At 40.6% G+C, this 26,618-nt stretch overlaps 1 protein-coding gene across 1 annotated transcript; it reads right to left on the bottom strand.

Annotated features, from left to right (window-relative positions):
- Nucleotides 1–21,243: 21,243 nt before the first annotated feature.
- LOC138902328 (uncharacterized) lies at nt 21,244–24,398 on the bottom strand. The gene is made up of 4 exons (XM_070190178.1): nt 24,226–24,398; nt 23,882–24,036; nt 22,958–23,794; nt 21,244–21,548 (listed from the first exon to the last, which is right to left on the bottom strand). The coding sequence occupies exons 1-4, from the start codon at nt 24,396–24,398 to the stop codon at nt 21,244–21,246; spliced, it is 1,470 nt and encodes a 489-aa protein (XP_070046279.1).
- Nucleotides 24,399–26,618: the final 2,220 nt, after the last annotated feature.

The raw sequence follows: 26,618 nt of genomic DNA, 5'->3' as shown, positions 1-26,618 counted from the left end.
GGTTGGAGCTACTTAAGGATTATGATATCACTATTTTGTACCATCTCGGGAAGGCCAATATGGTAGCCGTTACCTTCAGTTGCCGGGCGGAGAGTTTGGGGAGCTTAGCATATCTACCAATAGCAGAGAGGCCATTGGCATTGGATGTCCAGGCCTTATCCAACTAGTTTGTTTGATTGGATATTTTTAAGCTGAGTCGAGTGTTGGCTTGTGTGGTCTCTCGGTCTTCTCTTTATTATCGTATCAGGGAGCGTCAGTATGATGCCCCCAATTTGCTTATCCTTAGGGACACAGTGTAGCACGGTGATGCTAAGGAGGTCACTATTAGAGATATGGTGCATTGAGGATGCAGGGCAGGCTATGTGTGCCCAATGTAGACGGATTGCGTGAGTTGATTTTCCAGGAGGCTCACAGTTTGCGGTACCTCATTCATTCGGGTGCCGCGAAGATGTATCAGGACTTGAGGTAACATTATTGGTGGAGAAGAATGAAGAAGGACATAGTGGAATATATAGTTTGGTGCCTAAATTGCCAGCAGGTAAAGTATGAGCATCAACGGCCAGGTGGATTGCATCAGAAACTAGAGATCCCGGAGTGGAAATAGGAGCGGATCACTACCTATTCTCCCGTTGTTGGGCTTCCACGGACTCACCGGAAGTTTGATACAGTTTGGGTGATTATGGATAGGCTGACCAAGTCAACTCATTTCATTCCTGTGATAACTACCTATTCTTCCGAGCAGCTGGTTCGAGTTTATATCCGCGAGATCGTCAGGCTTCCTGGCATACCGGTATCTATCATCTCTAACCGGGGTACTCAGTTTACATCATGGTTCTGGAGGACTGTACAATATTAGTTGGATACTCTAGTGGAGTTGAGCATAACATTTCACCCTCAGATGGACGGACAGTCCGAGCGCACTATTCAAATATTAGAGGATATGCTACGTGCATATGGTATTGGTCTCCAGTGGGTTGGTTCGAGCCGGACGAGGCTAGGTTATTGGGTACAGACTTGGTTCAGGATGCTCTTGAGAAGGTTAAGGTGATTCAGGATCGACTTCGCACAACCCAGTGCAGACAGAAGAGTTATGCGGATCGGAAGGTTCTCGATGTTGCATTGATGGTTGGAGAGTGGGTCCTGCTCGAGGTGTCACCCATGAAGGGTGTTATGAGGTTCAGAAAAAAGGGCAAGCTGAGCCCAAGGTTTATTGGCCCATTCGAGGTGTTGCGACGTGCTGGGGAGGTTGCTTATGAGCTTGCCTTGCCTCCCAGCCTAGCAGAAGTTCATACAATATTCCATGTTTCTATGCTCCGGAAGTATCAAAACGATCCGTCTCATGTGTTGGATTTCAGCTCACTCCAGTTGGACAAGAATTTATCTTATGTTGAGGGGCTAATGCCTATTTTGGACAGGCACGTGCGGAAGCTGAGGTCAAACAATATTGCTTCAATAAAGGTTCAATGGAGGTGTCAGCCGGTCGAGTAGGCGACTTGGGAGACTGAGCATGATATGCACAACTGTTATCCTCATCTTTTTACCACTTCAGGTGTGTCTCTATACTCGTTTGAGGACGACCAATTATTTTAAGAGGGGGAAATGTAACGACCCGGCCTGTCGTTTGAGAGTATTACCCCCGATTTCCTATTTACTGCTTCCCCCGTATCTTTTTCTGCTTATATGACTTGCTGGGAGGTTCTGTTTGTGGTTTCGGAGTGATTCGGGATACTTAGTCCCTAAAACGGAAGCTTAAGTTCTAACATTTTGATTGTAGTTGGAACTGTGTGAAGACGACTTCAAAATGGAGTTTCGTCAGTTCCGTTAGCTCCACTGGGTTATTTTGGACTTAGGAGCGTGTCCGGATTGTGTTTTGGAGGCCTGTAGCTGAATTAGACTTGAAATGATGAAAGTTAAAATTTTGGGAAGTTTGACCGGAAGGGGACTTTTTGATATTGGAGTCGGATTCCGTTTCCGGAAGTTGACGTAGGTCCGTAATGTCAATTATGACTTGTGTGCAAAATATGGGGTCAATCGGACGTGATTTGATAGGTCTCGGGATCAGTTGTATAAGTTTGAAGTTTCAAAATTGATTAAGTTTGAATTGGAGGGTGATTCGTATTTTTGGCGTTGTTTGATTGATTTGGGGGCTCAACTAAGTTCGTATGGTGTTATAGGACATATTGGTATGTTTGATTGAAGTCTCGGGGGCCTCGGGTGGTTAACAGATCGATTTTAGGACTTGTTGAAGTTGAAGAAATTCTTGGTGTTTCCAGTTGCTGGTTTCCTTCTTCGCATTCGCGAGGGGAGTTCCGCATTCGTGAAGAGGAACTGGAGATAGGAGGGGATTTATGCTTCGTCCGCGATGAAGGTCCCAGGTTCGCGAAGCTCTGAGGTAACAAGTCTACGCGTTCGCGATAAGGGTCCCGCGTTCGCGTAGAGATAGCTGGTCAACTGAGTCTCCAGGCAATTTGCCTACACGTTCGCGATGATGGTCCCGTGTTCGCGTAGGTTTTAGATGAGTAAGCTTCGCGTTCGTGATTAGGCCATCGTGTTCGCGATGAAGAATTTTGGACTGAAGCAATTTTGTGCTTCGCGAACGCGAGAGTTCTTCCGCGTTCGCGTATAAGGGATCACTGGGCGGAGTATAACATTTTAAAATCGAGGGTTTAGCCATTTTTAACATAACTTGAGATAGAGAGCTCGGATTTGGATGAAATTTTGAAGGAGTTTTAGAGGCATCGATTGGGTAATGATGCTTCATATATTTTTGGTTATATCCCCTAATCTATCATTAATTTCACCCTTTAATTTCAGATTTGGGTTGAGAAAATTGGAAAAAGTTCTTCAACCAAATTTTTGAGTTTTGATTGGGATTTTGACGTCGTATTTGAGTAATTTTGTTATGAGTGAGCTTGTGGGTGAATGAGTATTTGTATTTTGTGACTTTTACCCGATTTCGAGATATGGGCACATGTCGACTTTTTGTGTTTCGAAATTCTTGTTAATGTCTTGATTTTATTAATTAGATTAGTCTATTATAGTTGTATTTATGGTGTGTATATGTATTTGGCTAGATTTGGGCCATTCAGAGTTGAATAATCGAGGAAAGGGCATTCTTATTGACTGATTGAGCTTGGTTCAAGGTAAGTGGCTTGTCTAACCTTGTGTGGGGGAAATCCCCTTAGGATTTATACCGTTGTGATATTTCTGTGATATGTGGGCGCCGTGTACGCGAGGAGACGAGTGCGTACACAAGCTAATTGTTGTAAAATCAGGTTTTTCACTGAGTAGTAGCCTATTAGACCTTAATTGAGTTATACCGGCATGTGTAGTTATCCTGTTTAGTCTAATTTCGCATGTCTACGTGTCTTAAATGCTTATTTGAAATATGTGCAGCATGTTTAGTTGAATTCCTGCCTTACTTGATTTGTATCAACCTCAGCTGTAGAATTCTTGCTGTTAATTGCTTTTTCACCGATATGAGCTGTGTGTTTACTTTTGGGACTCCGAGATGGTACCTCAGGAGATCCCCATTCACATTTATTTTTGGGACTACGAGGCGGTACCTTGGGAGATCCCCCTACAGATTTACTTTTGGGACTACGAGGCGGTACCTCGGGAGATCCCCATGCACATTTACTTTTGAGACTACGAGACGGTATCTCGGGAGATCCTCTATTGAGTATTTACTTTTGGGAGTACGAGACGATATCTCGGGAGCGCCCTTGTTATTTTTCTTCTTGTGCTGTGTTGTTATTTCTCTGTGAATTCTTTTTGTTAAATTCTCCTTCTTCATTTTATTATATCATTTGTCTTATTATTATATCTTAGTAGGGTCCGGATCTGACCTCGTCACTACTCTACCGAGGTTAGGCTTGGCACTTACTGGGTACCGTTGTGGTTTGCTCATGCTGCTCTTCTGTACATATTTTGTGTACAGATCCAGGTACTTCCTATCATCCCCTCTATTAGCTGAGAGTGCTTGCTGTTATACATAGACTTCAAGGTACATCTTCCGCGTCCGCAGACATCGGAGTCCCCTTCTATTCCCTTCTTTCCGTACTTTCTTAGACTTTGGTGTATAGGTATACTAGTTTTCTTTTGTAGCTTGTGACTTATGATTACTGAGTTTTGGGAACGCTGTGTATACTCTAGTACTAGGTTGCTTGTACATGCCGAGCGACACTTTATCATTTTGTAGTTGTCTGTTGTAGTCTAGTTGTGAAATTTTTGTTTTCATTTCTGTTATTCCGTAATTTGTTAGGCTTACCTAGTCGTAGAGACTAGGTGCCGTCACGACATCTTACATTGGGAGATTTGGGCCGTGACACCATTATTGTTTAGTGGATAGTAACTTCCTATAGCTATCATATATATATATATATATATATATATATATATATATATATATATATAATTTCTATAACTATTATTTAGTTGTTACTCGATTATATTCGCTGTATTCGCGTTACTGTATTCATGAATGCAATAGCAGAATTTGCCTAAACAATAGGGGCATCCAGCTGTGCGACTGCATTCGTTGTATTCGTGCTACTGTATTCATGAATACAGTATCGGATTTCGCCTAACAAATAAGGGAGTATAGCTGTTTAATAACGGAAAGAGAATCAATTAGCGTGTATCACTCGTAATTTAACTCAACAAAATTAATTCTACATAAATTTTGCTGCTATTGTGTTGTATTTCATGTATTCGCGCGATTGTATTTATAAATACAATAATGTAAAAAATAGGTATTACATATGTTTAATCATATATTCAACGTATTCGCACGAATGTATTTATAAATACAATGAGGTAATCCGCTTAAAAATATAATTATACATTGTATTCAATTCACCAATTTCAATGTGTTCAAATAATAAAAAATCACAACACACAAAAAATACAGACAATGTATTTGAGTGTGTACATTGTATTTGAGTGTATTTGTACATAATACAATGTATTTGTATCATTGTATGTGACTAAATATCAAAGAAGAGAAGAAAGTTCACCGGAGATGGCATTTTCCGGCCAAGCAAAATATTGTATACATTATATTAAAATTAAAATGGAGATGAACATAAATTCGGCCCTCAAATCTTCTCCTGCATAGCCATGGCCAGAAACTTTATAATAGAATTAGGATCTAGAGAGTAGAAACTTGATAATAGATCTCTCATTCTCTTTGCTGGACGATGATACTGGCCAGATTAGTTCCTTTTTGGTCGGAGAGAGAGAAGGAAGAGAGAGATAAAGAATATAATTGGTGTATTTTATGTCTCAATGGTAGGTATAAATAAATACCTATTTATCTATAAAATATAAAATGTAGCTATAAATAATAATATTTTAAAATAGTTTTGATTTATAATAAATAGGGGTAGTAATTTGCTATAGGAGGTAAAATTTCCTTTAAATAATCCATTGAAAAGGAACTTGAGTTACCCTTAAAAACCGGTTTCATCTGTTAGTTCTGTAAGTTGGGTAAACAAAATTAAACAAGTTTGAATTAGTGCGAATATTGCGACAACTCAATTAATTCACCCCTCTAGTTTGTTAAATTTGGGAAAACTTAGTCCCATTAAGTTTAATATGACTTTTTTTCCCAGCATAAATCATATTAATTTCAATTTATGTTTTCAAAATTTATTTTATACCTATCATAGAAAAAAGGATGCAAAAAAAAAATGAGCGATCACATTTTTAAAAAGCAAGGATGTTAAATATTGGCAGAAAGTCTGTTTACCCGTAAAACGATACAGTTAAATTTGTTACGTAGTTTATAGGCAAGCACACTGATTTGATCCAAAAGTGATAGAGAAATAATATTAAAAATAAGACTTAGCAATTGAAATAGAAGAAGATGACAAGCCCGGATCAGAACGCAATATCTCCGAGGACAGAAATGAAAGCAATAAAAAAGAACAAATAAAGTTGTTAAATTGAGAGCGAAAATGTAATAAAACATATGTTTCGCCAAGAATTACGTGCCTTAAAATGGCTGCTGAACCTGCTATTCATAGCTATATCTAGGGAAACAAAATCCTATGATTAAGCCCCACTTAAATGATAATAAAGGATACATTGATAAATATGTAACGGCATACCATGAATGCAAATATTTCCTATAACAGTAGCTCATTTAATACGAGAGAATATTCCCTCACCGAATGTCATCCGATGGCAAATACTCGATCTGCTTCCATTTACTATGCTTCCTTCGGGATTTCTTCGACGTCAATCACAGTTGCCGTTGTAACTACCTGACCGGTCATTTTTGAGCTCTAGTGCGTCGCTCGGCAGTTTGAGGCCTTGAGTAGCTTCACTTAATATTTTATGACTTGTACACGTAGTCGGAATCGCAATTTCGAGAAGTTCGGAGTTGATTCGGATGGAAAATTCTCAATTCGAAAGCTTTAAATTGGAAGAATTGACCAAGTTTGACTTTGGAGTAAACGACCTCAGAAACGGGATTTGAAGGTTCCAATAGGTTTGTATGATATTTTTGTACTTGGGTATATGTTCGGGTTGAGTATCGGATGGTTCGAAAGTGTTTAGGCGCTTATTGTGGAAAGTTGACGTTTTTAAGGTTTTAGGATTTTCTAAGATTTATTTGAAGTGAACTTTGATGTTATTGATGTCCGTTTGGGATTCCGAGTCGTGGAATAGGTTCGTATCGTGATTTGTGACTTGCACGTAAAGTTTGGAGTCATTCCAGAATGTTTAAGTGTAATTCGGACGTGTTCGGCGACGTTTGAAAGTTTAAAAGTTAAAAGAAGGGTTTTGATAGTCGATTCGTAGTTTGGATGTTGTTTGGTGTGATTTGAGACCTCGAGCAAGTTTGCATCATGTTTTAGGAATGGTTGATATGACTGGACTGCTGGTTCTGAGATCGGGTGCGTCATTTTTCGCGATTGCGAAGAAAGGGTTGCAATCGTGAAGAGCAAAGTGTTGTTCCAGACCTTGTGAATCGCGATCATGGAAGAAAGGTCACGATCGTGTAGAGGGAATTTCTTCTGACAGTGGTGTGACTTCGGGAGCTTATATCTTGCAATCTATAAGGAATTTAGGGATGATCCAAAAATGAAAGTTATAGTTTTTGAATCTAGTTTTTAGAAAATCAAACCATTTGTCATTTGGAATTTTGTACAAAATGTTATTGACATTATACCGAAGGGCGTCTGTAAAGGGGAAACAAAATTTGTACATCGCGATCGCGAGGTTTTGGTCGCGATCGCGATGAAGGAAATGATGCTTGAACTTTTGTTAATCGCGATCGCATGTATAATGACCGCGATAGCGAAGAAGGAGGTCTGGAGGTGTATTAAATATCTAATTTCGGGATTTTGGGCCCGTTTCATCACTTCTAAGTTCTTGGAGCTCACGTGGGGCGATTTGGGGTGATTCTTGAAGATCATTTTTGCCATATATCATGAGGTAAGTTATTTCTACTTGTTTGGAGTTAAATATATGGGTTGTATATGGATTTTAATATGGAAATTTGATAGAAGTTTATGGAATTTTTGGAGAAAACCTAGAAATGGTATTTTTGGATTTTGACCACAAAATTGGACATGGAATTAGGAATAAATTATATATTTGAGTTCGTGGTATTATGGGTAATATTTATCTTTGAAAATTTTCGGAATCCGGGCACGTGGGTTCGAGTGTTGACTTTGTTTACTTTTTGAGCAGAGTTGAAAATCATTATAAATTGATTAATTATGAGTATGAGAGTATATTTTTATTTGTTTGCACGTTGTTTGACTAGTTTCAGATCGATGGGCATTGGTTTGAGGTGTTAGAGAGGCGTTGAAGCCGGTTATGAAACTTTGGAGCAAGGTAAGTCTCCTGTCTAACTTTGTGTGGGGGAATCTGCCCTCTATACGTAGCTAAAAGCATGTTTATATCGTGGTAGACTTTAGAATTTATCATGTAATATTTAAATTATTTGAACTCATTTTGTTAGCTTAATTAAGTAAATTTATAATTGAAATTGATTTGTTAATATATTAGACCGAGCCTTATCACCTTGAGTTGTTTGGCGAGATATTTCATAAACGCTAAAAGTCGTGTTTACTTTGTGCTCGTGTGTGTTGTAAGCACGTAGCTCGCAATTTGATAAGTTTCTTCCTTTTCTGTGGATCGGGCCGAACGCCTCGACGGTATATTGAGATGCATCTCTGGTTTGCGCTGGTCGACCCTCGGCAGTGTACACACCACTCTGGATCGGGTCGTACGACCTCGGCATAATCGTGCGTGATACTGCTAGCAGTCCGAATATTAATGAGATTCCCTTTTATTGAGGCCTGGCATTTATTTGGTATTCCTTATTCGTTTGAGATTGCGTTTGATATTTCTAATCTGTTGAGATAGCATAGGAGATTTGAGAGATTTATATCGTCAAAAGAAATGTTGGAGGATTATGTTAGTTACCGTTTTACTTCATTATTACTTTTGTGCTTCATTTCTGTTTATGATTTATCATACTGATTTATTGGACCACTAGTAAGTGTCGATATCGACCCCTCGTCACTACTTCTCTGGGGTTAGGCTAGATACTTACTGGGTACACGTTGACTTACGTACTCATGCTACACTTCTGCACAAAATGTGTAGGATCTAACAAGTTTATTTGGTGGTCATCTTGGCGCGTAGGCGCAACTGCTGAGGTGACTTTATGTTGAGCTACATTCCAGGCTACGTATCGCAACCTACAGAGTCTCCACCGTATTATTTACTTTATCTTGTCTAATTTATATTCCATATAGATGTTGTACTATTATTGTACTCCTTAATAAATGCACATGCACTTGTGACACCAGGTTTTGGGTTATTCTAGTTGATGTTAATGGTTTTGCTCTAATAATGCCACCTTTTTATTTTATATCTTACTAATATTGTATGTATCCATGATTTTAAATGCATTAAATTACTTATTTAATAAAACTTATGATTTCAAAAGTAATAAAATAAATAATTATTTAGATGGTTCACCGTTGGCCTGCCTAACAACGACGTTGGGCACCATCACGGCATATAGTGGGTTTTGGGCCGTGACAATCGTGGCCGTTACTGATCGTTTTTTGACTTGCCTTTTGTCTATCTTCGGTTCCACGTGTCACGTTATCATTCGACCATTTATTATAAACTAATTTTACCCCATACAGATAGCCCCCTGCTTTTCGGCGACACATCTTTGTGTCACTGGAAGGTTGGTGAAGATCCCTTTCTTGGCGGGAAAGTCCCTGAACAGTTTCTGACGCTTAAAAGGACGCATGTCTTCTCACATTTAATACCCCGAACACGTGTTGTCCCATAATTCAACAAATATGTTTTTCTAGGTAATCATGACCACGATTTTTTCCATTTATATCATTACTTGTACTCATCACTTACCTTTTTACTTCCAAAGTTTTAGTTCTCACAAACTCTTCTTCTTCCCTGCTTTCACTCTGCATTTGCTTATAAAGTTTTCCATCTTCTTTAGTAAAACATCTTATCGATACACTATTACCATGGCTTCTTTCATTCCCTGTTTTGGAAACCCTGGTCTTCTCTTCTGTGGATGCCCTAAGAGAAATAAAGACAAAGAAACTGACGTTGATTTTGAGCCTTCCACTGTAAGCACCATCATACCCAAAACCTGAGTACCGTTAATGACTTTCAAGAGAAGGCTCCATCCGCGTCTTCACGGACTTGGGCCGTTACTAGGTGCCCCTCCTCCATTCTCTCTTCTTGTATCTCTGCAGTGAAGGAGGATAACAACTCCCCTAACCTCAATATCCTCGCTCCGGATATGATATAATGAGTTACCTTTACCAAGGAGGGTTTTACGTATGTCTATTGGTAAGTGTGGATTTTGACCACTTATTAGTACCTTTTTACTTTTGTTTTAGTCTGAAAGTATTTATTTATATTCTTAAAACTAATGAAAGTGTGCAAATAGTATGAATGTTGGAGATTTGGACTCAAATGAAGAAATCCAACTCAAAAAGGAGTGTTCTGGCTCACAAGGCAAGAAAGGGCGCAACAGACCAAAAGTGCGGTCCGCAAAAGAAAGCACAGACCGCAGAATTCTCTTTGTGGCTGCATATCTGTTGTTGAAGCTCTTAGGTGGAATGAAGTAAAGTGCGGACCGCATACAATTTGTGTGGCCACAGAACATGGTAGCACTGACAAGAATTCAAAAAGTTCAGAGAGTGTGCAAAATGACCAAGACTGAAGCCTTGCCTGAAGTGTGGACCGCATATAAGGTTCAGAGTGGGAAGGCCCGGGTGCAAGAGTGTGGACCCGGGTGCAAATAGTATGAATGTTCGTAATTTTTGAAATCTGCTGCCGCGCTTGAATTTGTGCAGTCTATAGTTTGGTGTTTTGGGAAACCCGGTGAAGCAAGTGCTATTGCGGCCGCGCTCTAACTGTGTGGATTACAGAAATCTGAGAGAGGCCGCACTAAAAAATATGCGGACCGCAGATGTAATCTGCAGCCACAAAATAGCCTCTGCACTGTCTTCATAGAGGGGATTCTGAGCCTGTGATGTTTTGTGACAGAAGTGCAGCCACACTTGCCATTGTGCGGTCCGCACTTCCTCTCTACGGCCACATATAAAAAATGTCCAGACCGCAGATCCTAGTTCCAGAAGCCTGTTGTTTTTGCCGTAAGCTCACTGTGTCCACAATGTTCTACATTGCCTACATGAGTCTTGAATGTATTGAATGATGACTTGCAACTAACAATACTCTTTGCTTTGATATAGATAATGGTTTGATCGCGCGGCTATGGTAAAACTACAAAAGGACGAGGTGAATCTTCTAGGGGTAGAGGTAGAGGTACCTTACCCCTTGGCTAGCCCAAACCTATCAGGAAGAAGACCCCAACAGGCATAGGGAAGGGTTCAGACCTCTCCGAGTATAGTTCCTATATTTGGTCTGGGAAGCTTCCAAAGGCAACTCAGCCTCTATTCAGAAGGAGCAGGCAGCCACACAGTCTAGGCCACAGGGCAATTTTAGCTCATGGATGAAGCTTCTGATGTAATCTACGGTCGCAAAATAGCCTCCGCATTGTCTTCAGAGAGCAGATTTTGAGCCTCTGATGTTTTGTGACAGAAGTGCAGCCGCACTTTCTCTCTGCGGCCACACATAAAAAATATGCAGATCGCAGATCACAGTTCTAGCAGCCTGTTGTTTTTTTCGTAACCTCACTGTGTGCACATTGTTCTACATTGCCTACATAAGTCTTGAATGTGTTGAATAATGACTTGGAACTAACAATCCTCTTTGCTTTGATATAGACAGTGGTTCGATCGTGCGGCCATGGCGAAACTACAAAAGGACAAGGTGAATCTTCTAGCGGTTGAGGTAGAGGTACCATACCTCTTGGCCAGCCCAAAACTATCAGGAAGAAGACCACAACAGGCAGAGGGAGGGGCACAGACCTCTCCGAGTACAGTTCTATGTCCGGTCTAGGGAAGCTTCCAAGGGCAACTCAACCTCTATTCAGGAGGAGCAGGCAGCGACACCACATGGGCGATTTCAGCCCATGGATGGGGCCTCTACATCTCATAACAGTTACGAGGGGTTGGAAAGTTCTAGCCTGACCTCTGAGCCAGCAGTTGCCCCAGACGCAGATGCATAGACTGTACAGGATATCCCTGATGATAGTAGATTGGGAGATGGTACATCCATGGGTGTGGAGAGATCTAAGAAAAGAGAGATATGGGAGGATAGGTTAGTTAGCTTGGCTGCCTTCACTAACTTCCGTATGTGGTGGCCGGTAAGATCCTTGACACTTGAGCGACAATTTCTCTTGAAGGATTTGGATATATACAACCCAGCAGTGTTGAGGTAGTTCAGAGCAAAAAGGAGTTGAATGTGGTTTACCGAGAGAGTTGAAGATATCACGGAGTATCTTGTCCGAGAGTTCTTCACTATTGTTTCTTACATCAAGAAAGGGACGAAGGTGACTAAAGTATGCAATCTCAAGGTAAGGTTTGATCAGCACATACTAAACTCGTACTTGGGGTTTGAGGACTTGAAGCCGAAAGAGTATCTAGAGAAACATGCCATGAAAGAAGAAGTTCGACCATGGCTAGCTGGGATCTTAGCACCACCAGGGCCACCACCACCATGGATCACTATTGGGGTTCCCATTCAACGGAACATATTGAGCTTTGATACTAAGGGATGGCAGATGTTTGTGTGTACCGACTTGATCCTTTCCAAAATGAGACTATCTTGCCTCTTCCACATGCTGTCCTTGTGGCTTCTATCATGGCCGGTTACCCAATTAATGTGGGTGCCGTGATGTCGGCCAATATTTCATTGGTAGCACAACAGACCAACACGGCCTACCCTTATCCCAACACTATCACAGAGTACCTCACTGATGCAAAGGTAGAGCCAAGATCATATGACACCAAGTTGAAGCCGAAGAAGGCATTTGACTAGTATTCATTGATGGATGCAACTAACCCATAGAAGATAGCTCGGCCTTCTACTACCACAGGACAATCTGATGAGCCGGCAACGGTAGTTACTAAGACAAATATAATTCCATCTACCTCTACTGATCCCTCTTCTAGTGCTGCTGCTATGCCTCCGCCACCATTTTCAGGTCCTACCACAGCCCCTAGGGCAGCCCCTGCTCCAGTTCCGAGGCCAGTGCCCATGCCTACAACTTTATTATCTGCTCCGCGAGTCTCCCAGACATTGGCGAGTCTCAACAACCGGATGCAGATAGCTACTTTAAAGTTGTTTTACATATCTAGTATTGTTGTAGTGCAGTCATCTACACAGGCACCAAAGGTCCCCTCTGATCCAGGTGAGAAGTAGAAAAAGATTCTGGACAACCAGAAGATGATCATGGACACTCTTGTACAACACAGGTCACTTATTGAGGAGTTGGCCAAGGAAGTGAAGAAGATGAGGAAGTCTCAGGCAAGCAATAGATCAGTGGATAAGCTGAGGAAGGAGGTGACCATACTCGCGACGGCTGGGGATCTACCTTTTGATATGTTCTTGACCCAGACCAGTCCGCCCTAGATCCATCTGCATCATCTGCACTAGTTGTGCCAGCTGGCCAGTTTTATGAGCCATGCGTTGTTGCCGACATTGTTGAGGTAGTGCGTGCGATGTTTTCCATTCCCGCCACTCCCAGATATGATGATGATGAGATACAGCTGGCTCACCCAACGGGAGATGATGTTGCTGGGGACACTGAGATGACCAAGGATCCTTAGAGAGTTTTCTTCACCTTCTCTCTTTTTACCCTTATTTTGTTAAGTATTAGGGACAATGCTTACTTTTATTCTGGGGGGGGAGGGGGGTTGGAGTTTATTTGACATTTTGGATACATTTGGAATGTAATAATTGGATGATTCTGTTCTTTTTCTTATTTGTAGTTTATCTATCTTTAGTAGTTATTATTCATTAGCTTCTTTATTTTTCCACTTTAGTTTTGTTTTGTTAGTATTTTCTTTTTATGTTTTTTGTAGTAGTTGGATAATAAGACTTCGATTTTCTTAATGCCACTGTTCTTTCCAAAGTTAGTTTTGTGTGAACTGGGTGACTCGTCTCAACGATGGATGGCGTGACAACCTTCTTAAGGGAATGTGACTGTTGTTTTGTATAGATAATAATAATAGTAGTAGTAATGAATAAAAGGCCTAATCAAGTCAATCTTGAAAAAGAGTTATTCATGCTTCATTTGGTACCAACATACTTAATTACGTGCTTATGGTTTGAAATAAGGTTTTTGAAAGAAAAATAGCTCTAGTTAGTGACTTTAAGACTCTTGAGTTTACTTTGGTAATCATCGAGTGGTTTTTGGGTCAATTTGTTGCTAGTCCAAGTACCCGTGCGAATGGTCTAGAACTTGCCCCGAATGTGCTTCAAGGCGAAATCCTAAGTTTTTCTTGGTTTGGGAAATGATTGTAGGATTTCCTTGGTCTATTTGAGCTTTCTATTTCCAACCAATGTCATTATCCCTAGTCAACCCCCTTTGAGCCTCTGGCCTTTCTCATTTGATAATCATGATATAAGCCTTTAACCGTTTTGTCGTGATCCTCTCTTGGCACCCGGACCTTCCTTAACACTCTTGTGAAATAAGGCATAATTTTTGAGGGAGAGTTGAGGAATTTGAAAGAGGTATTAAGGCACCAAAAAGAGAAAAGAAATTATCTCTATGAAAAGAGAAGGCAAGAAAAGCAAAAGAACAAAAAGAAAAATGCAAAAGGAGAATAAAAGGAAGGGTTGATGGAATCAAAAAGAGGTAATTATCCCTAACATGAGCATCAATGGAGAAAAAGAATTAAATGAACAAGAAAGAGTGATGTCAAGTCTCCCTAACCCCAAAAGAAAAAGAAAAAAAAAGAGAATGCCTCTAAGAATTGGTAAATGTGAGCCAAGAAATTAAAATGTGGAGTGCTTAAGGAAAGGTGTAACCACTTACCCATATGGTATCCTACTCCAATTCAGAAGCCTTCATTACAATCCGAAAGAAGTCCTACTTGATTTCGAACCGAGTGAGCTTACATGAGTGGTGATCTATATGAGGGGAAAGCCTATGGTACTTGTGACATTCTCTTGTGAGAGAAGAGTGAGCCTTTCATGAATCTTAAGATTGAGTGCTAACTTATGAAGTGAGCTTGAAAAATGGAGGGTAGAGGAGGAAGAGTTTGAAGTCCACTATGATATACATGATAGAGCAAGAGTCCTTGATGAGTAAAGTCAAATCTTGAAGCTCAAATGTCACATTAGAACTATATATGCATGATATGTGATTTGTCACCTTGTTGATAATGCATGAGTAGTGTAGGTAATTGTTGGTGCTAACTGAGTGTGAATGGCTCACCATTGACTCACTGTAATAACCTTTCACTCTGTGGAGGTGAGAACTAATCTATTTTCTTGAGGACAAGCAAAGAATTAAGTTTGAGAGAGTTGATAAGTGTGGATTTTGACCACTTATTAGTACTTTTTTACTTTTATTTTAGTCCGAAAGTATTGATTTATGTTCCCAATACTAATGAAAGTGTGCAAATTGCAGGAATATTGGAGATTTGGACTCAAATAAAGAAATCTGACTCAAAAAGGAATGTTCCGGCTTACAAGGCAAGAAGGGGTGCATCCGACCAAAAGTGTGGTCCGCAAAAGAAAGCACGGACCGTAGAATTCTCCTTGTGGCTGCAGATCTATTGTTGAAGCTCAGGGGTGGAACAAAAAGAAGTGCAGACCGCACCCAATTTGTGCGGCCACAGAACCTGGTCGCACTGACAAGAGTTCAAAAAGTTTAGAGAGTGCAAAATAACAAAGACTGAAGCCTTTCCTGAAGTGCAGACCACACATGAATTGTGCGGCTGCAGAAGCTGAAGTGCAACCGCAGATCAAATTGTGCAGCTACAGAATCCCTCAACTTGCAAGCTCAAGGAAAGTGCAGACCGCACATGGAATTGTACGGCCGCAGAATCTCCCGAATAGCATTTTTGTCAGCGAATTTTGGCCGCTATAAATAGTCGGGAATCACATTTTTAGGTTAAGTTTTGAAGTCTTTTTAGCTGTATCCGTTATAGTTTACCATTTTGGGTAATTTGTGGTCATTTTGGGATAAAAATACCATAGTTTATCATTTTAATTTTATATTATAACTTTAATTAGTGTTTCTTCTTTATTAGGGTTGTGACCCAACCCTAATGTGTAAACCTTATGGGTAATTAATCTAGTGCTTGTTTATGATTGGGTGTTTGTTATTTAGCCTTGTTCATGCTTTAATTGTAGAATTAATGGTTACAAATATTGATTCATGTCTTTTTGACCAGGTCTTTGCTTGAGAAATAGAGACTTGGTCTAGGAAAACTTAGCTAACAAGAAGTTGGGCTAGTTAAGCTTTAGATTAGCCTAATTAAAAGGTTTGAACTAGAGATAGAGAAAACCCGACTTAAACTCATATCAACTATTTGGTTTGATACACATTTTGACTTGAGAAAGCCAAATTGGGCAAAATCACTCTATGAACGAGAGGTATTGAGTGGGTAGTTTAGAGTTGAGAGCTATAATACACCCCAATCACTAAAACAAGTGTTAACATATTTAACCCATTAGGATAACACCTAGGCGAATGTTACATCCCTAGGTTTTTTACCTATTTGAAAACAACCAAAAACAATTAGTCAATTTCTAATTTCAACTCTTTAGTTAATCATTAATAGTGTAGTTCATAGAAGTAATTTGCAACACAAACTTGTTTGGAAGTGCATTTAAGCTATTTCTTCTACACGCATCAAGTGTACACTCTAACACCCATTCTTAGCTCCCTGTAGAAATCGACGTCGACTTATAGTTGGGTACTATTCTTCCAATGACCTGTTTCACTCATTGTTGAGTGTGGATTGGGAGTGGATCATCTATACGTATCCCTTTACCTTGGGTCCATTTTTCTTGGGACCGAACAAAGGGCTCGACCCCGTAATTTTGGAGTTTTTCCACTGGCACCAGGTCTTCTTGGCACAAGGAGACCCATCCATATGGCGAACAGTGGCTTGCCTACACCAGCTGTGCGCGGAGACTGGGGAAACCCTAAACCTTACATACATGATGAATCTCTACTCCCCTAAAATTTCCATGGGGGAGTAATAAACTTCAGCAAATGCGGCCATCATACTATTATCACCAGTGTGGATGAGGATACTGACCGCAGGTGGATGGAGAAATTCATCATCATCGCTACTAGGGACATCATCCGGGAAACAACTCCACCTTTTCCTGAGTCGTGGAACTGTTTTTGTAAGTTTTTGATTCATTTCCTTCCTTCGTGAAAAGATTATTTTCCGTTATTGTTGACCTCTTCGTTTCTTTTATTTCAGCTACCCAGTGGAAACCACCACAGGTTCATGGTTTGGACCAGTGGGTCCAGAATATTCTAGAAATTACAACACCAGAATCCCGCGGGTGGAAGGAAATGGCTCTTAAATATGGATGGAAGGCCAAAATCATGGTAAACCGAGTCCTTCTCCCTTTTATCTTTGCAAGAACATAGGTAACTTTTACAGAAAAGTTGCTAACCCTGTTTTTTCTTGATTCAGGACTTCCACAGAGCTCTGTCACTTGGCCCGAGGTCTACATTTTAATCAACCCCGAGGTAGCCCGGTGGGTGCTACAAAGTTCCCTTGCTCGAAGCAGTGTACGCAGACCTGCTTCTAGTGAAGGTGCTTCATCTCGGAGTCCCCAACCAAAGAACAAGCAACCAAAAGGCGACATTCTTCCTCGGTTGGGGCTCAGAATCAGAAACTAAAGAAAGCAATGACCGAGCCGGACATAGTAGCCGTTGTAGAGGATGGGGAAGCCAGTGATGAAGCGGTATGGACTTGGTGGACAATGACGATACGTACTTTCCAATCCCCATTGCGCCTCCGTTCCAAGGAGTTCGGACCTCGGGTGTCACGACCCAAACCGATGGGCCGTGACGAGTGCCCGAGTTCTACCTATCGAACACCCCTAAGCATTTGTCTAAGATATAAACATGAAATAAGTGTAGGTCTTGCATAACATCTGGAAATAAACTACTAATTCATATGAACAACCTACGTGAGAAAATACGCCCAAAAAGACATACCCATACTATAAGGTGAGTCGACAAGGCCACATACTATACAACTATACATGACTGTCTACAGACCTCTAATAGAGTATAAAACTGTATAAAAGATGGGACTGGGCCCCTTCATACCCATATATGTATGCAAACACATCGTACAAAAACTCAAAATAGCTCCGGATCAAATGGAGCACACCAACCCTCACTGATCAAGGATCCTAAGAAGGGGGACCGCCACCCTGTCTACCTGCAGCTACTGGCATGTAACGCAGCGTCCCCAAGCAAAAAGGGACATCAGTACGAATAATGTACTATGTAAGGCATGAAAATCAGTACATAAAAGACATAGATGAAACATGGAGTAAAGAATTCCACCTGTGAGTCTAAATAACTTTGTGAATCCTGAAACATTTATAATGTCATGCACGTGTGTGTAAATGTCATATCATGCATAGGTATAGGTGTACATAACATAATCAAGCCTCTGAGGGCATCCCATCATATCATCTCGGCCACTGTGGGAAAATCATCAATGTATACCAGCTGATCAGGTGGTGGTGCGTATATAACACCGTAACCTTTTCCCATATCCCATACACATATAATATACATGTATATAATGCCTTCTGATCACGGGTCAATGTAGATGTATAAATGCATGAAATGCATAAGAAATACGTTAATAAGATTTCTCGAATATCATAAAATCAATATGCCTTTCGGACACACTTTATCAAATACGTATTTTTCTAAGACCCATGAACAAAGGATATAATAATAATTCACATAGGGAATCAAAAATATAGACACCCCTAGTATTTCTATGAATAAAGTCATTTATGAAAGTTGCGTACTTTGCTCGTTTCGTTTATATCATTTGGATAATGCCAAAAAGAAAGAAGAAATAACCTTAACATACCTCAAGTCGTCAATGCAACTCAACAACAAGCTTATGAAAATTAGCGCGCCAACCCTATAACAAAGAAATACGTGTACAATTTAGATGTCGGTAGTATATTACGTATCTCAAACGATAACTCGATTCTAAAATAAAACGGATAGCATTTTCCCTGATTTTACTGCTCCTTCAAGCCTACTATAGGCGAGATACAAATATAATACAATCAGAAACTCAAAACCAACCTAATTACAATTCGGGACCTTCAATACAACAAAACCCCAAATATATCATAATACACCCAATCAACAAGTTATCAATTAGTCTGCAACTACAATGACGAGCGACCAACCTACTACCCTACCACATGTGGAGTTTCTCCACGCCCTTTTTATCCTTCCAAACTCCATAAATCAGCAACACAATAGACAGCCCAAAAGCAACACGAAAAATCCCACAAAATAGTCCACTACAAGTCAAATAACCCGAACTCACGGCTTTCGATCACCGTCCCGTGAGGTCTAACTATTAGGAAACGAATTTATCAACTTTTCTTGATATTTTAAAGCTTAAATACAGAAATTAGGAATTTTTATTAACTATTAAATATATTCCAAAACTTAAACTACAAAGAGAAAGAAAGGCGATATAGCGATACTTACGTCGTAGGGATCGTTCTGATGTTATCACTTCTCGATTTCGTACCCGGGATGTTAGTATTATTTGAAGCACTATTAGAGAGCTCAAGGACTATTTGTATGGTGTTCTCTGGTCAGTTTCTATGTAGAAATGAATAGAGAGACGAGTTAAGACATATTTATCAACTTTTGAAAAGTCAAAAGGTGCTAGCTTGGCACCCTCTCATTCGCCCATCTTCCGATGCTTATATCTTTTTATTCGGATATTGTATAAAAAAATGATTAAGAGTGTTGGAAACTACATTCCAACACCTTCAATATGGTATATAATATGTCCCAAAAAGACCTCATATAGCACACAAAATTTATTTCTCAAAAAGCTCCGTTACAGGGCAAATCCTTAGTTGGTTTTTCCGCAACTTTAATCCGATTTTTCCCAAACTTTATATGTTTTATCCAAACATCATATATAGTCATATTATGAATTTAAACTCATTTAAATCATAATTAACAAGTCTCATATTCATTATACATCAGCTTGGGACGCACAAGATGTAACAGTCTTTCCCCCTTAGAAACATTTGTCCTCGAATGTTAAACTCCCAGATATTTATAGAAATTTTGGCAGAGTCTCCTATGTAATGGTGCCACTATCAACCGTCAGATAGAAAACCCAATAATACAAATCCACACGGGGCTACAATCAACAATAACACCAATGGTCTCACACGATCAATGACAATGACTAACATAAGAATCAAGTACCATATATGTACCTAAGGCTGTGATGTCTCAGTACGATCCTCCTCTGGAAGCGGAAAAAAGTGAGGATACCTAGACTTCATGTCTTCTTCAGCTTTCCAAGTCATCTCCTCCACATTATTGTTCCTCCAAAGTACTTTAACTGAAGTTATGTCCTTAGTTCTCAATCTCCGAACTTGTCTATCTAGTATAGCAATGGGAGCTTCCTCATATGGTAGCTTCTATGTGACCTGAACATCGTCAACTGGAATGACTCTATAAGGATCTCCAATACACTTGCGGAGCATAGACACGTGAAAAACTAGATGTACTGACTCTAAGTTGGAAGGCAAGTCTAACTCATATGCTACTTGGCCTACTCGGCGTATGATCTTATAAGGTCCAATGTACCGAGGGCTAAGCTTTCCTTTCTTACCGAATCTCATAACGCCTTTCATCGGTGATACCTTTAGGAATACCCAGTCATCTACCTGAAACTCCAAGTCTTATCGTCGATTATTTGCATATGACTTCTGACGACTATGAGCTGCTAATAGCCTTTCCCGTATAAGATTAATCTTCTCAATTGCCTGTTGTACCAACTCTGGTCCTACTAACTTAGTTTCTCCAACCTCGAACCATCTGATAGGTGACCTACACTTTCATCCGTAAAGAGCTTTGTATGAAGCCATCTGAATGCTGGAATGATAACTATTATTATATGCGAACTCAATAAGTGGAAGATGATCATCCCAGCTACCCCTGAAGTCCATCACACAAGCCCGTAACATATCTTATAGTGTATGAATAGTACGCTCAGCCTGACCGTCTGTTTGGGGATGAAATGTTGTACTAAGACTCACCTGAGTCCCCAATACTTTTTGGAAGGACCTCCAAAAATTAGCTGTAAACTGAGCACCTCTATCTGAGATAATAAATATAGGGACACCATGAAGTCGTACTATCTCCTTAATGTAAATCCTTACATAATCCTTTGCTGAATACGTAGTCCTGACAGGCAGAAAATGGGCTGGTTTTGTAAGTCTATCAATAATTACCCATATAGAATCGAACTTATGCTGGGTACGAGGTAAGCCTATGATGAAATCCATGTTAATCACTTCCCATTTCTAAGTCGGAATCTCTATAGCCTGCAATAATCCACCGGGTTTCTGATGCTCAATCTTAACCTGCTGACAATTAGGGCACTTAACAATAAACTCTGCTATATCCTTCTTTATTTCGTCCCACCAGTATATTCCCCTGATATCATGATACATCTTCGTCGCTCCTGGATGAATAGAATAATGAGAATAGTGAGCTTCTCCCATAACCTGCTAGCGCAACCCTACTACATTAGGAACACATAATCAACCTCGATATTTGAGGACTCCATCTCCTGTAATCTCCAATGATGTCTTATCCTTTTGAGGGGTTGTATATCTATAGTGAGCTAGCACAGAATCTTCATACTGGCGTTCCTTCACTTCAGTTACTAGAGAGGATGTTGTCGTGTCCTGAATAGTAACTCTGGTACCACCTGAATCTAATAATCGAACTCCAAGATTAGCTAGCTGATGAATCTCACAAACTATCTCAGTCTTCTCTGGTTGTAAATATGATAATCTACCCATAGATCTACGGCTGAGGGCGTCGGCTACTACATTCGCCTTTCCTGGATGGTATAAAATATCAACATCATAGTCTTTTAGTAGCTCCAACCATCGCCTCTGACGTAAATTCAATTCCTTTATCTTGAATATATACTGAAGGCTCTTATGGTCCATATAGATATCAACATGAATGCTATACAAATAGTTCCTCCACATCTTTAGTGCACGAATCACCGCGGCTAACTCTAAATCGTGGGTCGGGCAATTCTTCTCGTGGTTTCTTAGTTGTCTAGAAGCATAAGTGATAACCTTACAATGATGCACCAATACACAACCCAATCCAATGCCCGAAGCGTCATAATAGATAGCATAACCATCGGTCCCTTTTGGAAGTGTCAGAACCAGTGTTGAAGTGAATCTATCCTTCAATGCCTGGAAACTCCGCTCACAAGCATCAGTCTACGGAAACTTGGTTTCCTTCTGAGTCAACTTTGTCAATGGTGCTGAAGGGAAGAAAACCCCTCTACAAACCTCCTATAATAACCTGCCAAACCTAGGAAGCTACGAACCTCTGTCGGTGTTGTGTGTCTAGGCCAAGTCTTCACTGCCTCAATCTTCTGTGTATCGACCCGTATACTCTCACTCAAAATAATATGACCAAGGAAGGCTATAGAATTCAACCAGAATTCACATTTAGAGAATCTTGCATATAACGTCCTTTCTTGTAGATCTCTAAGCACAGTACGCAAATGATCTGCATGCTCAACCTTTGAACGAGAATAAACCAAAATATCATCTATAAATACAATCACGAACAGATCTAGAAAGGGCCTGAACACACGGTTCATCAAGTTCATGAATACCGCTGGGGCATTGGTCAAGCCGAACGACATAACACGAAACTCAAAGTGCCCGTATCTGATCTTGAATGCTGTCTTCGGAATATCTTTCTCTCTAACCCTTACCTGATGGCACCCCGACCTCAAGTCTATCTTCGAGAAACACCTGGCACCCTACAACTGATTAAATAAATCATCAATCCTCGAGAGCGGGTACTCATTCTTGATCGTCGCCTTATTCAATTGTTTGTAATCAATACATATCCATAAGGAACCATCTTTCTTTCTCACAAATAACACAGGTGCTCCCCACGGTGATGTACTGGGTCTGATAAAGCCTTTTTCAAGCAAATCCCCCAGTTTTTCTTTCAACTCTCTCAGCTCTGCAGGTGTCATTCTATAAGGAGGAATAGATATCGGTTGAGTATCTGGTAATGTGTCAATAGCAAACTCAATCTCTCGCTCTGGCGGAAGGCCTGGAAGCTCATCGGGAAAAATATCGGGAAACTTATTAACCACTGGCATAGATTGAGGGGTCGGTGACTCTGCTTTCACATCCTGTACCCGAACTAAGTGATAAATATAGCCTTTTCTGATCATCTTCCTTGCCTTGAGATAGGAAATAAACCTACCTCTCGGCGATGCAGTATTACCTTTCCACTCTAGAATTGGTTCCCCTGGATACTGGAACCGAACCATCTTTGATCTACAATCAACGTTAGCATAACAAGAAGCCAACCAATCCATACCCATTTTAACATCAAATTCCACCATATCTAACTCAATCAGGTCTGCTACTATAGAACGACTATGAACTACTACTATATGGTTTTTATATACCCGTATAGCTATTACTGGATCCCCAATAGGCGTAGATAACTCAAAAGGTTCAATCAACTCAAGTTCTATCCCAAACGGAGTGACGTACGATAAGGTGGAACCTGGATCAATCAATGCATATACATCATATGAGGAGACTGATAAGATACCTGTAACAACATCAAGTGATGACTCATGATCATGTCGACCCGCTAAGGCATAGATACGGTTCTGAGGACCGCTCGAGCTAGATGCTCCACTTCTGCCTCTACCACGACCAGCTAGTGCCTGTGAACCTTGCCTAGGGGGGTGTACTGATGATGACGAACTGGTTATAGATCTCGCTGGCTGAACTATACATGCACCACCTCTCGTCGGACAATCTCTCATAACATGGCTTGGATAACCATAAGTATAACAAATACCCAACCCTACAAGGCACTGCCCGACATGCTGCTTACCACACTGAGCACATCGTGGCAAGGGTGGCCTCATCTGACTTGACTCACCCCTATATTGAGAACTAAAGGCCCCGAAACTCTGACTGGGCCCTGAATATGGGGAACGATCAAATCTCCTACCGGCAAACTGCGGGGGTGCACTAGCTGATGGCTGAGCTGAATACCTCGGGTACTGCTGTCTCTGACCACCTTGAAACTCACCAGAAGGACCTGGAGATCTCGCTCTCTTACTCTAGCCCCTATCATTCTCACGATCGGCCCTCTGCTTCTGCTTACGCTCCTCTACACCCTGAGCGTATGCTTGAATATGAGAAATATCAGTGCCTGGATGAACTGAGACCAGCATACAGTCATTGAGCAGGTGTGGCTCCAACCCCATCATGAACCAGTGAACCCGATCCTCCATCTTAGCTACAATAGTGGGAGCATACCTAGCCAAAGAATCAAACTGAAGGATGTACTCCCGAACACTCATATTACCCTGTCGAAGGGTCAAGAACCTATCAACTCTGGCCCGTCTAAGCTCTGGTGGCAAATAATTACGAAGAAAAACCTCTGTAAACTCCTGCCATACTGCTTGAAGAGCATCATCACCTCTGGACAACTCCCAAGACTAGTACCAATTAATTGCAACATCCCGAAGTCTACAGGAAGCTAGCTCAACTAACTCAGTCGTAGTGGCCTTCATTACCCTCAATGTCCTATGCATCCTATCGATAAATACATGAGGGTCCTCATTTGGATCTGCTCTAGTGAATACAGGAGGGTCCAAATTAATGAAATCGTGAACCATCGCACTGATGGCCCTATCTGCATGACCGATACCTACCTCCTGGAGTCGAGCCTATGCGGCCACTAATAGAGTCAATAGCTAAATAGCATCTCTCATCTCCTGACCCGGTGCATCTAGATGAGGAGTTGGGGGTACTGGAGTGGGTGCTGGAGCTGGTGCCCCTAGGATCTCTTCTGGAGAGGGTAGGGTATGTGAAGTCTGAGATGGAGTCTCATTATGTGACTCTCCCTGAGACCTGGTAACTTGTGGCGCTCTACTTGTAGTCTCATCATCCATGGACTTGCCCTTCTAGGCGGCTATAGCCTTCTTGGGCATCGCTAAAAACATAACATGTTGTTAGGAAAATGAATTCTTATATCGCACGATATAAGATAAGAAAGCAAAGTAACCATCCTAAATATCTTGTAGCCTCCTATCTATAAGTGTGGTGCACAACACACCCATAAAAAAGACTCTACTAGACACGGTCTGTAGACAACCCTATGACCGAACTGCTCTGATACCACTTTTGTCACGACCCAAACCGATGGGCCGTGACGAGTGCCCGAGTTCTACCTATCGAACACCCCTAAGCATTCATCTAAGATATAAACATGAAATAAGTTTAGGTCATGCATAACATCTAGAAATAAACTACTAATTCAAATGAACAACCTACGTGAGAAAACATGCCCAAAAGACATATATATATATATATATATATATATATATATATATATATACGGAATACGGTAGGGCGAGTCGACAAGGCCACATACTATACAACGATACATGACTGTCTACAGACCTCTAATAGAGTATAAAACTATATAAAGGATGGGACTGGGCCACTATACATGACTGTCTACAGACCTCTAATAGAGTATAAAACTGTATAAAGGATAGGACTAGGCCCCGTCGTACCCATATATGTATGCAAACACATCGTACCAAAACTCAAAATAGCTCCAGATCAAATGGAGCACACCAACTCTCGCTGATCAATGATCCTAAGAAGGGGGACTGTCAGCCTGTTTACCTGCACCTGCGGGCATGAAACACAGCGTCCCCAGGCAAAAAGTGATGTCAGTACGAATAATGTACTGAGTATGTAAGGCATGAAAATCAGTACATAAAAGACATAGATGAAACATGGAGTAAAGAGTTCCACCTGTGAGTCTAAATAACTTTGTGAGTCCTGAAACATTTATAATGTCATGCACTTGCATGTATATGTCATATCACGCATAGGTATAGGTGTACATAACATCATCAAGCCTCTGAGGACATCCCATTATATCATCTCGGCCGCTGTGGGCAAATCATCAACGTATACCAGCTGATCAGGTGGTGGTGCGTATATAACGCTGTAACCTTTTCCCATGTCCCATATACATATAATATATGCTTATATAACACCTTCTAATCATGGGTCAATGTACATGTATAAATGCATGAAATGCATAAGAAATACGTTAATAAGGTTTCTCGAATATCATAAAATTAATATGCCTTTCGGACACACTTTATCAAATACGTATTTTTCTGAGACCCATGAACAAAGGATATAATAATAATTCACATGGGGAATCAAGAATATAGACACCCCTAGTATTTCTATGAATAGAGTGATTTATGAAAGTTGCGTATTTTGCTCGTTTCATTTGTATCATTTGGATCATGCCAAAAAGAAAGAAGAGATAACCTTAACATACCTCAAGTCGTCAATGCAACTTAACAACAAGCTTATGACAACGAGCGGGCCAACCCTATAACAAAGAAATAGTGTACAATTTAGATGGCGGTAGTATATTACGTATCTCAAACGATAACTAAATTCTAAAATAAAAAGGACAGCATTTCCCCTGATTTTACTGCTCCCTCAAGCCTACTAGAGGTGAGATACAAACATAATACAATCAGCAACTCAAAACCAACCTAATTACAATTCGGGACCTTCAATACAACAAAACCCCCAAATATACCATAATACACACAATCAACAAGTTATCAATTAGCCTGCAACTACAACGATGAGCGACCAACCTACTACCTTACCACATGTGGCATTTATCCATGCCCTTTTTATCCTTCCAAACTTCATAAATCAGCAGCACAATAGACAGCCCAAAAGCAACACGAAACAGCCCACAAAACAGTCCACTACAAGTCAAATAACTCGAACTCACGGCTTCCGATCACCGTCCCGTGAGGTCTAACTATTAGAAAATGAATTTATCA

The sequence above is a fragment of the Nicotiana tomentosiformis genome, chromosome 12 (assembly GCF_000390325.3).
Source record: "Nicotiana tomentosiformis chromosome 12, ASM39032v3, whole genome shotgun sequence".
NCBI lineage: Eukaryota > Viridiplantae > Streptophyta > Magnoliopsida > Solanales > Solanaceae > Nicotiana > Nicotiana tomentosiformis.
The sequence above is the reverse complement of the archived record's forward strand: the minus strand, read 5'-3'. Positions and strand labels throughout refer to the sequence as shown.

Excerpts from the sequence above, each read along its gene's own strand:
- LOC138902328 (XM_070190178.1), bottom strand. The coding sequence starts at position 24,398 with ATGGTTCACGATTTCATTAATTTGGACCCTCCTGTATTCACTAGAGCA. Across the intron at positions 23,795-23,881 it reads CGCTCAGGGTGTAGAGGAGC|GTGGTCAGAGACAGCAGTAC; the intron begins GTAAGCAGAAGC and ends GTGAGTTTCAAG. Across the intron at positions 21,549-22,957 it reads TAATACTGCATCGCCGAGAG|GAAAGGCGAATGTAGTAGCC; the intron begins GTAGGTTTATTT and ends TATACCATCCAG.